General features: G+C 36.9%; 2 protein-coding genes across 5 annotated transcripts in view; both read left to right on the top strand.

The window, feature by feature from the left end:
• LOC129177986 (ephrin type-A receptor 6-like) overlaps positions 1–954 on the top strand; it is a 70,742-nt gene extending 69,788 nt beyond the window's left edge. The window contains exon 20 of one of the 2 annotated variants that reach the window (XM_054769578.1): positions 106–954. In XM_054769578.1, the coding sequence (XP_054625553.1) occupies positions 106–220 (115 nt within the window). In that variant the 3' untranslated portion in view covers positions 221–954. The remainder of the gene's footprint in view (positions 1–105) is intronic. The other variant, XM_054769579.1, reaches the window with a different exon arrangement.
• A 719-nt stretch (positions 955–1,673) lies between these two features.
• arl6 (ADP-ribosylation factor-like 6) lies at positions 1,674–14,689 on the top strand. 3 transcript variants are annotated; one of them, XM_054769580.1, is made up of 8 exons: positions 1,674–1,820; positions 3,107–3,254; positions 3,796–3,857; positions 3,932–4,000; positions 4,085–4,179; positions 8,275–8,404; positions 10,013–10,068; positions 10,211–14,688. In XM_054769580.1, exons 2-8 carry the CDS (start codon positions 3,135–3,137, stop codon positions 10,234–10,236), a joined length of 558 nt encoding a protein of 185 aa, XP_054625555.1. In that variant the 5' UTR covers positions 1,674–1,820; positions 3,107–3,134; the 3' UTR covers positions 10,237–14,688. The 3 variants fall into 3 exon arrangements, with proteins under 3 accessions (XP_054625555.1, XP_054625557.1, XP_054625556.1); XM_054769581.1 differs by having other exon boundaries at positions 1,688–1,857; positions 10,211–14,689; XM_054769582.1 differs by lacking the exon at positions 10,013–10,068 and having other exon boundaries at positions 10,211–14,689.
• Positions 14,690–15,453: the final 764 nt, after the last annotated feature.

The raw sequence follows: 15,453 nt of genomic DNA, 5'->3' as shown, positions 1-15,453 counted from the left end.
ATCATCTCATGGACCATGCTGCATGCTGACCTTCACGGATGTTTCCCTTTGAGTGGGTTATTTTACTATTTTTGAACAATTCCATCAAAACTGTTTTCTCCTCAGTGACATCAGGAGAATTGGGATCTGTCTGATTGGCCACCAGAGGAGAATCATAAGCAGCATACAATCTCTGCGCCTGCAGTTTCACCATATCCAGCAGAGTGGCTTTCAAGTGTGACGCCATGGTACAAAGGCAGACTGTGTGTGCACACATTCGACTACTGCACACCAGACTGTTGGATTTAGTAAGTGTCACACACTGCGGATGAGAGCAATCTGGAGCTTGATAATGTGGAGTCTAGTCAGTCATCATCTTATTGGTCACTGTCAATGCAGCCACTTGACAACAACTAACCTCAGCCGGTCCTGGCTAAATGCGGTCTCGTTAGCTCAGCAAATATTAACATTAGTTTCAATTGAGTTTTGATTCAAGTGCCAGTCAATGCCGCTGCTCTTTCCAAGTGACAATCCAATGGTTCTGATTGACTTGTCTCGAATTTGATACCTCAAGACCAGAGATAATGTGGAGAGAACATGTGACAGTGTATGTCACAGTATGTTATTTTATTAGCAAATTTGATGCTGGTTTATTAAATATGAAGAATTGAAATTATAGTAAATACAATCCTATTACTGAACTGAAGACCACTGAATGTCAAAAGATTTTATAGAAACGTGTTCCACATCCATGGTATTGCAGTGTGTCTTGTACTGAACGTCATGTAAAAGGTGTATGTTTCTTCCTTAATAAACAACTCTATTTTAAATCCTGTTTTCACTGACTTCAGATACATTTCACCTATAATGACACACAGACACACACACTAATAGAGGTGTCCGTGGATGCACACACAATAACAATTTCCTCTTAACCGTTACTCAAGAGACTGACACGTTTTCTGGACATGAAGAATTGTCAGGTGAGTTTGTCAGTGCTTACTGTTTGCAGGCTATTAAACAACGGGCCTGAAGACATTGATTTGATGTTACATATGTTTGTGTTTGTTGAACCTGCTGTAGCATTCACAGTGTATCACAATAATGATGACAAAATAGTATGCAAAGCATTTAAATATACTTGTTTTCACATCCTTAATTTCTTCACGATGCTGTTGGTAGCTTAGTTGCTATTGAATTGAAGTCACTGCGCGTGCTTTCATTAGAGTAATGAATAGCGTTGAAGTAGCTTTATTTGGCCTGTAAGTGGCACGCTTGAGTAGAGCGCTGTAGTCACCTAGCAACACCACTGTGTGTTTTAAGGACCTACGGAAAGTTGAGTGCTTTGAGAATCCGCAACGAAGTCGAGCAAACACGCACATCTACGTCAAATACATTAAAGAGTCATATAATTCATATATATTTAGAAAGACAGAGCTGACCACATTGGAGAATTTATTATTTTTTTTACCCCTACGAGTCCGAGCGAACAAATTGAGGTAAGTCTGTTTATCCACACCAAAACAAAGTAATTACAAAACATTTCTATTTGAGTGTTAGTTTAACGAGTGTTTGTTTTTCCAATTTCAAAGTCGAGGAGGTAAATTTCCGAGATCGGAAGAGGGTTAGGGGGGCAGTCCCACTTTCTGTTAACTGACTTGAAGCTGTAAAATCCACACTCTCCAGTGCAACTGAATGCAGCATAAGTAAGAGTGTATCATGGTCACCATGAAAGACAACATGAGAAATGAATGAAACGCCGGACACACTGCTGACGGAATAAACGTGTCCAGACAAGAGTTCTGTGCACATTAACATCAAGAACACGGATTAAATCACAGGTAAAATCCAGGACATCCAAACAGTACAAGCGTCTGGGTAAGCGTTACAGGTTGCATGCTAACGCTAGCGTAGTTGCTGATTATGTGCCACAAATTGCACACTTCTACAACGATTTCGTAACAACAGAAGTTTTTGCGCTTTGTCTTAACATTTAACCGCAATGAACACATAAAGCTGGTAAACTAAAGAGTAAAGTCATAGCATTAGCACCAAAGGGTTAGCTCATGCTAACCTGTGTAGTGGCATGTATAGAAGATTAACTAAATGGAACTGCGACTGTTAACTACGCTACAATCGCTTTAGCCGGGAGTTAGCGGATAACAAGCTAATAAAGCACGAGTTCGTGCCGATACCCACACTGTCAGTTGTACCCACCGTCTTTATTTAACGCCTGGCTAACATAAATAAACATTACCACGACCGATGACGTTAAGGTTGCCTACCTACAACAATAGATTCTATTGTGTCAGGAAAAATTGTAGTATAGTAGACACCTAGGTGAGATGTGACGATAACCCTTACAGAACAGAAACACAAGGAGGGATAAATGTCATTTTAAGAACTATACTGGTATATGTTTCCTATAGCTGTCTCTTACGAACTGTTGTTTGCTTCTGGTCAATTGCTATATTGTCATAATTTGTGGGAAATGTAGTCACTGACTTTAGATATCATTGCGCAGAAAAGAGTGCAATTAAAATCAGAGCATGTCCTAAGATGTCATGCAATCTGATTGGACACACAATGATATTCCTTCTATCGTCACTGATACAACATTGCTCCTCTGGTCGCAACACAGAAATAATCTAAAACCAAAAACACAAACACCATAAACAAATACAGTGAGGAAATGTTGCAATAACAAACACCACAACATCAAAACATGCAAAAACAAATCCCACAATGCAAGCTTTTAATCACAACCTCAAGCAACTGCAACTGCAATCCCGTAGCCAGTAAATGTACACCTACAGAATAAAAAAGCACCACAACATCAACCCCCCTCCACCTCCCCACCGTAATTCAATAACTTCATGTTATGTTGTTAAAGAACTTTAAAAACATAAAATATTCGTTGTATCTTTGTTTTACCTGTCCTCTTACAAACACTTGAGTTTTGCGTAATGTCCAATTATGCGAATTAGACGATGATGCCGTTTAGCCCACACCTTCCCCGGAACCCACTGCCACAATTAAAAAGTAGACCCATGGGGAACCGTGCACTAATATTACAGTACGTCGGTCTCACAACATTTTCACAGTGAGATGCTCCATTTTTCTGTAGAGACGCCGACAACGGATGGTTGCTGCCAATGGGGCTGTTTGACAAGTTGGCAGGATGGCTGGGCTTCAAGAAAGAGGTGAATGTGCTCTGCCTCGGCCTGGACAATAGCGGGAAAACCACCATCATCAACAAACTCAAGCCATCCAACGTAGGTTCACCTCTTGGTTTTCTCTGAGTGAGAGATACAGGTGCATCTCAATAAAATAAAATGTCCTGCAAAAGCTATTTTATTTCAGAAGTTCACTTATGACTAAGGGTCCAATTAAAGGCTCACAAAGTGTTTTGCACTTCATTTGCTAAATAGAGTGTGAACCAATAGTTTCAAAATTTCAACTTTTAAGAGATACTGAATTTGGGGTTTTTATTACTGTAGCTGTAAGGTAATCATCAAGATTATTAAGAAATTATTGAATACACTCTTGCAAATGTTTCACTCTATAAATCTATAACATATAAGACCTTCACTTTTTGAATTGAACTACTGAAATAAATTAACTTTTAAAATATTGAAATCTGAATTTGTGACTGGGCTTGCATTTAGTTTAATCAAACATTAGTGATTTAGCACCCTCACCAAGGTTTCCTCCTGGTTAAAGAAAAAGCAGTAGTAAGACCACAATAAGTTAGTTTGCCTCTACACACCATGAAAGTTTTATCAATAACGTACAAAATTTGCGACCATCTCCCAGTCCCAGGCACAAGACATCGTCCCGACCATTGGTTTCAGCATAGAGAAGTTCAAGACATCCAGGTAGCTTTTCACAACAGCACAGCAACTTGTTAATTCAAAACAGCTTCAAATTAAATTTCCTTGTCTTTGTGTAGTCTTTCCTTTACAGTCTTTGACATGTCTGGCCAAGGTAGATACAGAAACCTTTGGGAGCACTACTACAAGTCAGTCCACAACATTTTCTCTACCTCATGCCGTGTATATTGTTGATATGTTTACTAATGTTGCTGAAATGTTTGTGTTATTAGGGAGGGCCAGGCTGTCATATTTGTCATTGACAGTGCAGATAAGCTGAGGATGGTCGTGGCCAAAGAAGAATTGGACACATTATTAAATCATCCTGGTAAGTTTTTCTTCTTACATTTTTATTACGTCTACTAGAGAGGTGTGTTCGTCCATAGGCGTATTTCTGCCATTATCTGATATTTTCTGTGTGTGTGTGTGCGTGTAGGGTCAAAAGCTGAATTGACAAAGCAACTTTGATCCATATCTGATCCAGAATGTGCATTTGGAAGAACTTATTTACTTACTAACTAACTTACTAACTTATACCGCTCTCTCTGAAAGTGTGTGTGATGCACTATTGTGTACTTCAACTTTTTGTGCATAGAGTTTTGCGCCGGTTACAATCTGGGGCCACCAGTGAATACTGTAAATCTGCAAGTAATTGAGACGTCCTTAAAATGTCTATTTTTGACACACGGCTTGCTTCCCCTCCAGGTGTACCTGCTAGATTCTCCCATTCCTTCAAGTAACGCAACTTCTGTCCCTTAAAAACGATTTGATACGTTATTCTCTATCTTTTGGCTATATTAAATGTACTTTTTCCCCTTCCAATTCTCATTGCCTTTGGGACAAAATTCTACTCTGCACCCTGGCACAGCACTCCCCTATGGCAATGCATAGTTTTACTCCTCTAGAAAGAGATTTTAATTTTAACTGCATATTCCATCCCTTTTTTCCACTAAAATCCATGGTCATGATCCTTTACTTTTTTTCTTACTTTCATACAATTCACTATGCTCTTGTCTTTACAAAATATGAATCATCAAAGAGAGTGACTTTGGACAAGTTTTAAAATCGTTTAACATTTTGCTGATTTTTTTTTGTTTTTTGTGTTATGAAATACAAATAACCTCTTTTCTGATGTAGAAATATATTTGAACAAAAAAACACAGGAATAATATGTGATAACCATAATGTATAATAACCATAAACACATACAACCACACACACACACAGAAAAAAACAACACTGAAACAAAACCATATGCTTTGTGTAAGATAATACGTTGTTTGCAATCTCAAACATACCGGTATGCATGTTCAGTAATATTATTTTCCAGAACATATTATATGAATTAATCCTTTTACTTCAGTCATTCAGCAGCAAAAAAAAAAAAAAATGTTGTTTATCCAAATGAAGGGTCATGCCGGGTCAACTGTAAGCAAACTGGCTTACTAACTGCACTGTATACAATGCCTGGTAAGCATAATGAAACACTGAGATTCTCCCATTCCTTCAAGTAACGCAACCTTCGTCCCTTAAAAAAATACGTATATCATGATATAACAAAAAAGTACGTACATTTCCTCTTAGCTATTGTAGAGCTGTATAAACGTATCAATTCTGGACATACATTTAATCAGAGGAATTTTACACGATCAAAAATATCTGAGAGATCGACAGTGCAACACCCTTAAATTATCAATCATAAATCTACATTTCAATCATACTTACAGGTGAAATGTTCGTCCACAGCCTTTGAACTAGCGATTTGTGCTGTTAATAGCTGCACATGCAGGCATCTTAAGTCAAAATTTGTGTCCAATTCGAATTCATAAAATAAGTTCACCACGAATGCAAAAGCTTGCCCGAGAAGTGTTTCTTGCGAGGAGCAATATGGCGGCCGTTTGCCTTCACAAGTCATCGCCAATGAGCTATCCAGGTATATAATACAGATCAGTGTATGTCACTGACATTGCTAGCAACTGAACAGCAGCATCATTCTAAGTTAACCTATTCATTGAAGAAAAACTGAATGACTGAAGTGGGTGTATATAAAGGGCGGGCTCATCTTACAACGAGTGGGCCAGAGGCGGTATCACGTCCACGAGGAAGGATGTTTTTTGTTCATGAAGTTATAAAAATGTGAAACTTCAAAACTGACTGCTTGAGTGCCTCTTCTGTCAATAGTGGAGCAAAGAAGTGCGGACGATAATAGATTTTTGTCACGTTTTGTGGGCATTAACAGGCTCTAGGTACACATTACAGCTATACCTCAGTTTTGCATAATAGGCAACCTTTTACGCTCGGCAAATGTTTGTGCTCTGTGTTTGTAAGGATAATATTTTACATGTTTGCCTATGTCATTTGACCCTGAAAATATCTCCCTAATGGAATGTTATTAAGCATGCACCGATCGCTCGACTGATCCTTGCATATGAAACCAATGTTATTCACTGATCTTATCTACTGTTGCAAAGGTCTGAAAGTCAGTCACTGTCCCCTTTTGCTCTGTCAGACTGACAGCCAGCAGTCAAGCTAAGGCTAAAGCTAAAGCCAAAGCTAACCGGAGCAAAGAGCAGCCGGCCACTGTTGCCGCTAATGAGCAGTGAAAAGAACAAAGCTACTACGAGGAAAATTCTGGAGATTAAGGCATTGGACGACCAGCCATTTTCCGTCGCGGTGCACTTTATTTTTGCTGAGAGGCTTAAATCCACATTGTAACCTGTTGTACAAGTTTTGTTTGTTTTTAAAATGTGAAAAATAAAAGCCGAAAGGAACAGATACAATTCAGTAGTGTGGACAGCAATTTTCTAAACTTTTCAGTTATATTTGAGAGGAGTATCTCGTGCGGTTAAAACAACAAGTTTTTTATTTTTTCACGGGTATTGCTCAATGTTTTTCAACAAAATAAGATTGGAATATGAAGGTGTATGCTGTCCGTTATAAAACTGTATCGGCCCAAATCAGAATCGCCAGGTCAGGCTCCTTAGTGATCAGTGAATTGCAATCGGTGCTCCCCTCAATGGTACTGCAAAATTTCATAATACAGTATTATGTTTTATAATGTCGGCGATCAAGGAAATCATCGACATTGTCAATAAAAAACTGATTGTAGTGGTTACTATACTAAAAGATGTTTTGATAAAAACACACTATCCCTGAATCTAAGTAAAACTATTACAAATACAAATTGATGGAATGGCCATCGAAAGGGTGAACGAAAACAAATTTCTGGGTGTCATTATAGATGAAAAGATGAGCTGGATACCTCACATCAAAAATATACAACATAAAGTGCGAGAAACACATCAATATTGAATAAAGCAAAATTTGTCATTGATCAACAATCACTCCATAATCTCTATTGTTCCCTGGTATTACCATATCTAACTTTTTGTGTGGAGATATGGGGAAGTACTGTAACTATAAAAGTACACTTCACTTGTTAAAGACACTGCAAAAAAAGATCAGTTAGGATTATCCAGAAGATAGAGAACATACAAATCCTCTATTTCTAAAATCACAATTATGAAAATTTTATGATCTAGTTGATTTTCAAACAACTAAAAATATGCATAAAGCAAACAGTAGTCTGCTACCTAAAAATGTCATACAGTTCTTCTTCGACAAGAGAGGAAAAATATGACCTCAGGGAAAAATTAACCTTAAAACATTTATACGTGAGAACAAAAAAAAAAAAAAACTTTCAGCATCTCAGTATGTGGAATCAAATTATGGAACGGATTGAGCTAGGAGGTCAAAAAAATGCACTGAGATGAGCGATTACAAGAAACAATACAAGCACTTGATATTTGCCAAGTACAAGGAAGAAGAGTCCTGAAACACTCTGTACATACAATGCTATGTCTAAACACGACTACAATCACTACTAACTCTTCCTTCTTGTCACTTATTTCTCTTTATTCTTTTGTGAGTACATTGCCAGTATTCTGTTCTGTTTCATTTGTCAATGCTATGTTTGATCACTACCACACTTATTACTTACTCTTCCTTGTTATGAGTTAATTGTCATTACTCACCTATTATCAAGCTATGTTTATGTCTATTTCATATTATTTATTAGGATTGTCTAATCAAGTAGTTATGGTGACAAAAAATCTGACTAAATTTGAAACTTGACTACTATTTTTTCTACTATTTATCACATTATTACATTATCTTATTAATTTTCAATGTATTCAACTACAAGAGTGTGTATTTGAAATACAGGAAGTGAACAAATTGCAATTGATGTAAAACGGATGCGAGGTATGATTAAATAAGCTTTGCTTCTTCCTACTCCTTTTGGACATGTGGAACTGTGAATTGTAATATGTGATGTATTCCAATGTAACTTGTATGCATTTTCTAATAAATTAAATTATTACTGTTACCATTACCATCTCATTAATTTCTGTCGCCACAACAGACATCAAGCACAGGCGAATTCCCATCCTGTTCTTGGCTAACAAGATGGATGTCCGAGACGCTTTGTCTTCAGTGAAAGTCTCCCAGCTGCTCTGCTTGGAAAATATCAAAGACAAACCTTGGCACATCTGGTATGATCATATTATTTCCATAAAATCTACTGTCAGTGTTTTGCTCTCTGGTGTTTGGATATAAAATTTTGTTGCAACCTGTGCAGAACGTTAAGTAGCATACTATATTTAGTTCATATTTTTCCACAAAATGTATAAGCAAACCCGAAACCCACTCCACAAACATAGGAGACAATAATGTGGTAAAAACACTTTTATGCTACAAATAAGATTTCTTTGTCCATAATTTGAAAGTACTCTGGGTTCATGGCATTATTTTCATTACTTTACTTTAATTACTGTTGATGTACTTTTTGTAAATAGGGAATAGATTATATTATTATGATGTAAAATATCTAGAGCAGTCAAAAATAGCGCATTAATGGCATTAATTAATTTATTTAATTAATTATGTTAAAATATGTAGTGTAATTTACGCAGGTGCATCATATCAAGCCACGCGTCTCTGTTATGACAGCAGACTGAAGAACAATAGCGTCCCCACAAAATCACACAGAGTCTGACGTTCTTAATAACTTTATTCTGATTTGAACACCATCAGCAGCAGTGCAATTTCAACACCATGTATGTATCTCCAACTCACAAACGCGTCTCTAGTCTGACACTTCTTTATTGTCACTAGACGACAGTGAGGGGCATTCATGGATACTCCGAACATCACAACGTCTTTATTATGCGTGTTTGTGTGGTCTAAATAAACAAAGAAAACCAGTAAGTAGATATTCTTATCGCTCACTAACATAACTCCTACTGGAGAAGTACAATTTGCTGCATTTAAGTATGCTCGGAAATCCAAGAAAATGCATCTACACTCAAAGCTTGTGAATTCAACGAAAATTACGTGGTGTTTTTGAAGGCAACCCATCATGGCTCATAATAATGCGTTGAAAGTATGAGTCCCATCTTCTGCTACTATAAAAGAGAGTAACGTTAGGCAAAAACATTTTCGTCATCTTACAAAGAACACTAAACTCATCACACAGCAACTTAACACTCAAAATGTGTACCTAAGAAATATACAAACAAATACCACTACGAGTTTAAAATTAAAAAAAACCTCTTTTAAAGTTTTCCCATCATGCATTGCATTGAGCAAAGCATTTAATTGGAGGGCAAGCGGCATAGTGGATGGATGGTGCTGCCTCTGTCCACCAAAGGAGCCCAGAGGGAGGCTGATATCATTGCAGCACCCCGGCAGGCACCAATTAATTCTTTGCTCAGATGCAGTGCATTATGGGAAAACTTTAAAATAGTTGTTTTTGCTTTCATTTTCTAATTCGTATGTGTACTTCTTTGTATATTTCTTAGGTACACCTTTTGAGTATTAAGTTGCTGTGTGATGAGGTTAGTGTTCTTTGCAAGATGACACCGTGAGTTAGACTGTAATATTGAGTGGCACGGTATTTAAATGATTTGTAGTAGTTCTTAAGTAAAGGAAACTCCACGAGATTAGAATTTTCCCAGGGTTCAAAGTTTTAAGACAAAAGTAGTGGCTTACACACCGGAAATTACGGTACTTTAAAATTGTGATTAATTTGATCAATGTTTTAAATCATTTAACAGCCCTAAAAATATCATTATATTAATGTAGGTGTTGCTATGTTTCAGTGCCACTGATGCTCTAAAAGGAGAAGGTTTACAGGAGGGAGTAGAATGGTTACAAGGTAAACTTCATGTGTGTGTGTTTGTGCGCGCGTGTGTGTGTGTTTATTTGCAATGCGCGTTCAGTTTTAGAATTACAATGCTATACAATTACAATGCTATGTACATTGATCAGTTTTGAATAACTTTGAATGTTGTTTTTAGATCAAATCAAGTCAATGAGAACATGAGGGCGTGAAGACTGACGACTGACTGACTGTGTAAGTCTTTGACAGAAGAAGGTACCAAAAACATTTCGTAGATGTCGTGTGGTTTACTTGAAATCTGAATGCAGTTTTGATTCTCAAATACCAGTGAGAACAGAACAATGCAAACACCAATTGTGCTAAGTCAGCAAGATTCATGACCTGTTCATCATTTTGATCAATTATATTCCTTTAATTCTTACTTTCTTACTTCTTTTACTGTCATTTGCTTCTATTTCAATTATTATTATTAATATTAAATCAATTATTCGCTTCTGTGTGTAATTGCGTTGTGTAATCTAACAAAAAAATCACTGAAACCACCAAAAGAGATCATCTACCTAAAACAATATGACACAAATGTAATAAGAACGCACCAGCAATGTAACAAGTTGTGCCAATATAATTAGGTTATTTCAGTGGCTTTCATGTGGTCATTTCTTTTTCAGAGAAACGTAGAACTGCTGTGACCTAGTTAAGAAACCAATCACATGCAGTGTGTACGTTCAAAGATGATTATATTATAGTTTTAATATTGTATTTACTACATTCCAGTGTGGTTACTGAAAAAATGAACACTATTTGCCATCATTTAGTTTTGCACATTATGTAAATGCAACAAGGCTGATATATATATATTTCACTGAATGTTAACCCAGTTGCAAGGCATCATAGCTATATTTGATAGATTTTTTTTTCTATTGCCGCTAATACTTGTGCAGCTCTGCTCTTTTAATGTTTTTTGTTTTTCCTTCGTATTTGAAAAGTTTCACCATGTTTGACATTTAGAATCTGTCTGAATGTATTCTCCCTCCCCCCATTTCCACCAGATTTTATTGTATGTAATTTAACGTGACAGAATTTGTTCAGTTAGATTGTTAAATATGTTTAAATGTTTTTTTTTCTAAATAACTACAGCTTTATGTTTTTGCCTTATTTTATGGCTCAACTGAAAGCTTCTCTTAACAATCAGCAAGGCTACTTCACTGATTAAATGTGGATCTTTGTAGTTGTAGATGTGTTATTTTGTTTTTGGCTGTGGGTATATAAACCCTGAATGTTGTTATCAGTTAAACAAGTTTGATGTTCTGTGTTTAGTTTAATCAACTCCGCTTTCACTTAACAGACACACAATGTTTGTTGTTAGGTTTTTTTTTTAGCAATAATTTAGTTTAAAGAAAAAAACATGTTTGCTGCTGTGTTAAAACACTATACATCATCAGTAGTTTTATTAAAATATATGGTTATGTGTCGCTTTCAGCTCATTTTCAGCGTATGACTGAGGGCAACACAAAGTCTTATACATGTGGTCCTCGCTTTACGTTCCTAGACTGTGATGAAAGTAAGTTGGATCTTAGTCTTTTATCCTCATTCCGCTGTTAATTGTTATGTTATTGCTATTTATTGATTGACGATTATGTGGTGCAGAGAGGCCTCATTACATGACAATTTCGTTGTAACTGTTGTGCAATGACAATAAAGGCTATTCTATTATATAGCTAAATGAACTACCAAGTCACTCGCACTGTACACAGAACACACGAAGGACGTCAAATACGGTAATAAAACACTAAATACAATAATTAAATGAAACAGTAATCAGATGTAATCAAAATAAAAGCCAAACCACGAGCAAACTTTCCATCACAATAATAAGACCACTACACTGAATATTTATTACTGTGGCTTTCATACGAGCAGATCCTTTAACATGCTTAATATCACCTGGGCCCGGCTGTTCAAAATTCGGTTATTTTAACCACTGGTTAACCCCTAAGCACCGGTTAAATTTTTAACCCGCCGTTAGCTAACCGACCGTTAAATAATGCGTTGTTCAAACATGGTTAGTCCCGTCGTTAGTTGACGTCACTGGTCAGAGCCAATATATCCCACAATACCGCATTTTGGTGACTTCCGGTTTAGTGAAAAAAATTGAACGATTTAACAAATTAAAAAAGGATTTAAAGAAAAATATTCAGTTCAATATATTATTCATTAAAGTAAACAATATTTAACATAGTTTACAGCTTTACAGCTGGCGAACCTCAGGCCGGATACCGGAACTACTTAACCAGCCTTCAAAGTAAGAGCCCAGACGCGCTCAACTTAAAAATGTTCAAATTGTATTCTGTAACAAATGAAGCTAAACGTTTTACAAATTAAAACAAGCAAGCAAATTATGAACAGGCTGTTTATGTAGAAGCTGTTGGTTTGGAAAAATACTGAAAGTCGGCTCGCCTTCAAAGTAAGAGTCTTAGGGTTCAACCTAATATTGGTGCCAAGATGATATTACGTATAATAGCTATTCATGAATAAACGACACATAAGCAATATTTATCAAATGTATGTTTTATTTGTTTGTTTATTATTATTTTTTATTATTATTTATTTGTTACACAAGTGTACAGAACACAATACATTGCAAAGGCAAAACTATGTACAACATCAGACACACTATACTTACAATTCCTTTGGAAAGCTTTAAAAATAATGGAACTATCGCCTCAAATTGCAAGTTCATAAAAATACAATCTTGTGACGCAGATAAAGCCTCAAATAGTACAATTATTTCATCAAAATCATTGTTCTTAAACATGACTAATATAGAGTTTGCAAGCTTAACACAGTTTAATAAAATAGTTTCCTTTAAAATCTAGGCAGTTAAAAGCATGTTTTTCTGTCTTGCAAATATAAATAATTTGTCATGTGCTGAAAAGCTGCAATGTACAGTAAAGTAAAGACATGAGCAATGCACGTAAGGAGACATGACAGTATGGCATCATGAAGGCAGCGTTAGCCGCCAACTCCATCTTGAGAGTTAACCACCTGTTAAAAAGTTAGCGGTGGTCCTTAGGTGTGTTCACTTTAACGTAAAGTTAACAGCCGATTAAAGTTAACCGAGTTTTGGACAACAAGATAAGTGTCGTTGACTTTAACAGTCAGTTAAGTCTACTTAACCAGTGGTTAAATAAATACCCGAGTTTTGAACAACCGGGCCCAGTTATGTGTAGTGTTAAAAGGTTTTGTGATTTCCGACTGTGTCCTGACTGTATGCGGGAGGAGGAAGGCTCCATGCATGAGGACAGTTGAGTTTGCTGACATTTTCTTTTGGCGTGGTTAAGTAGCCTGTTTTGTTCTTGCATTAAGAGATTGTTGATTGACCACGCCTCCTTGTCATCCTTCCAACCTACTGTATTCTTCCGCTGTAACTAGCTCTCAAGCAAGTGTCGTGTCTTTGAACCGAAATTAAGTTTTTAATCAATTCATGGGAAACTCTGAACGCCGCAAACCGAGGACCACCTTGTAGCACCTCATTGAAGGGATAGTTCAGTTTTTTTTACATGAAGTTGTATGACATCTCCATCAGCATTGTAGTCCAATAACAGAGACTTACCCCGCACTTGGTCTCCTAAGTCCAGCTCTGGTCAGATTTCTGTGATGAAGTCCACTTAGTTGCTGGGGACAATTAAGTAAAGAGTTTGGCTTCTCAAAACTATATGCGTTCAAAAGATTAAAACATTTGCATCACAAAAATGACTTCTCAAAAAACTCAAACCTCACAAAACGCTCTGCGTTATTTCTGTCTCCCGCCGTATCCCTGCGCACTGTCGCCTGTGCGTTCATGTGAATGTGACGAAGACACTGGCATCTTCTTCCCCTGATTTAGGAGACCAAGTGGGGGGTAATTTGCTGTTATTGGACTACAATGCTGATGGGGATGTCATACAACTTCATGTCAAAAATCCGAACTATCCCTTTTAAGTAATAATGGTGCATTATGTAACAATGTAATCAATTTTCAGCTCATTATAGAACAATGGCACATTTGTAAAAAATCTGTCATATTTTTCAACTACATTTTTAAACAACTTGAAATAAACTTTGCCGTATCATGTAATAAAATAAGTGTGGCATCCACATTTTGTTAGGAGCTTTGCATTATGTGGCAGGTTATTACAAAATGCGTTCAATATTTTTTTTTACAAAATATGGCAGATTATTACAAAATGCAGTGTTATTACATAATGAGATGAAAATGTATAGGATTTTACATAACACACAATTATTACATAAGGTGGCGCGACACACCTGTACATGATACACGTAGTAGCTTACACGACAGCAAACTGGTTGTAAAATAGCTTTTATTTGTTAATGAGATTACAATAACCATCTAAGCACAATGTTAGGTGACTATTAGAACATCAGATGAGCTGTGTGTGTTTTGTTCATGTCAGTGTAAGCATTTTCAAAGAATAAATGCATTTTTATTTTGGAAGTTATTACACTGTCATCTCTTCCTGTGTCATGTTAATTTGATAAATGTGTGCATGTCTTGTCTCTGGCTCTCGCTCACTCTCCAATCCAACATCTTCAGCCCTGCCAGCAACAGCTGCTCATTAAATGTCCGGCCACTCTGTCCTTCCTGACCTCTTTATAATAAAAACACGCTTCAACAGCTCTATGGCTCTAAGTTGTGCTCAGAGGTGAAAATAGGCGTATATTGTCTTTGTACAACCAAAAACAGGTTGTGTGCTACCTTCCCAAGTTGGGCTCGTGTATTATCCATCTGTCATCAACATGCATCAGCAAACGTTTGCAGCTGTCAGCAGCTTCTTTTATGTTGGCACCGGTATCACACCAGATGTCAAAATGGATCTTTATTAATGCATTTATTTACTTGTTTACACATAACATTTAAAGGCGAGAGTACGTCAGAATCTCGACATTCTGCAAAGGTATCTTGTAACTGTTCATGGTGCTGAATCGCAATATTCCTGTGTTTTACCAGCAGGTGGCAGTGCGTGTGCTAAAGTGTTAAATGTCTGTGTCTACCTTTCTTTCAATTAGCCTTGAGAGCAGCAATATGGCGCTGTTTGTGTTCATCCGTATTTGGCATGCAGGCAACCCTCGTGTGTGTGCCAGGAAGACTTTAAAGTCAGATGTGTCATTAGATTTCTCTCCCTGCTGCTCTCCAGGATTCATCCTAATTGGGTATCTGTCAGCTTTCACACCAGAACCCCACGTTGCACGCAGGATGACATTAAGCAGCTCCACTTATTCATGTACTTATTGTATGAAGGCAAAGTGGCAGTGGTGGTACTTTTAAAACATTTTACAGTTGCTTAGGTGGGGGCATTCGCTCTATAAAGAGTCTATAAAGAGAAGTGGGTTGAAGACTGTTGTGTGTAAGTGAAGTTG

The sequence above is a fragment of the Dunckerocampus dactyliophorus genome, chromosome 3, assembly GCF_027744805.1.
Source record: "Dunckerocampus dactyliophorus isolate RoL2022-P2 chromosome 3, RoL_Ddac_1.1, whole genome shotgun sequence".
Taxonomy (NCBI): domain Eukaryota; kingdom Metazoa; phylum Chordata; class Actinopteri; order Syngnathiformes; family Syngnathidae; genus Dunckerocampus; species Dunckerocampus dactyliophorus.
This window is presented reverse-complemented; position numbering and strand designations above follow the sequence as displayed.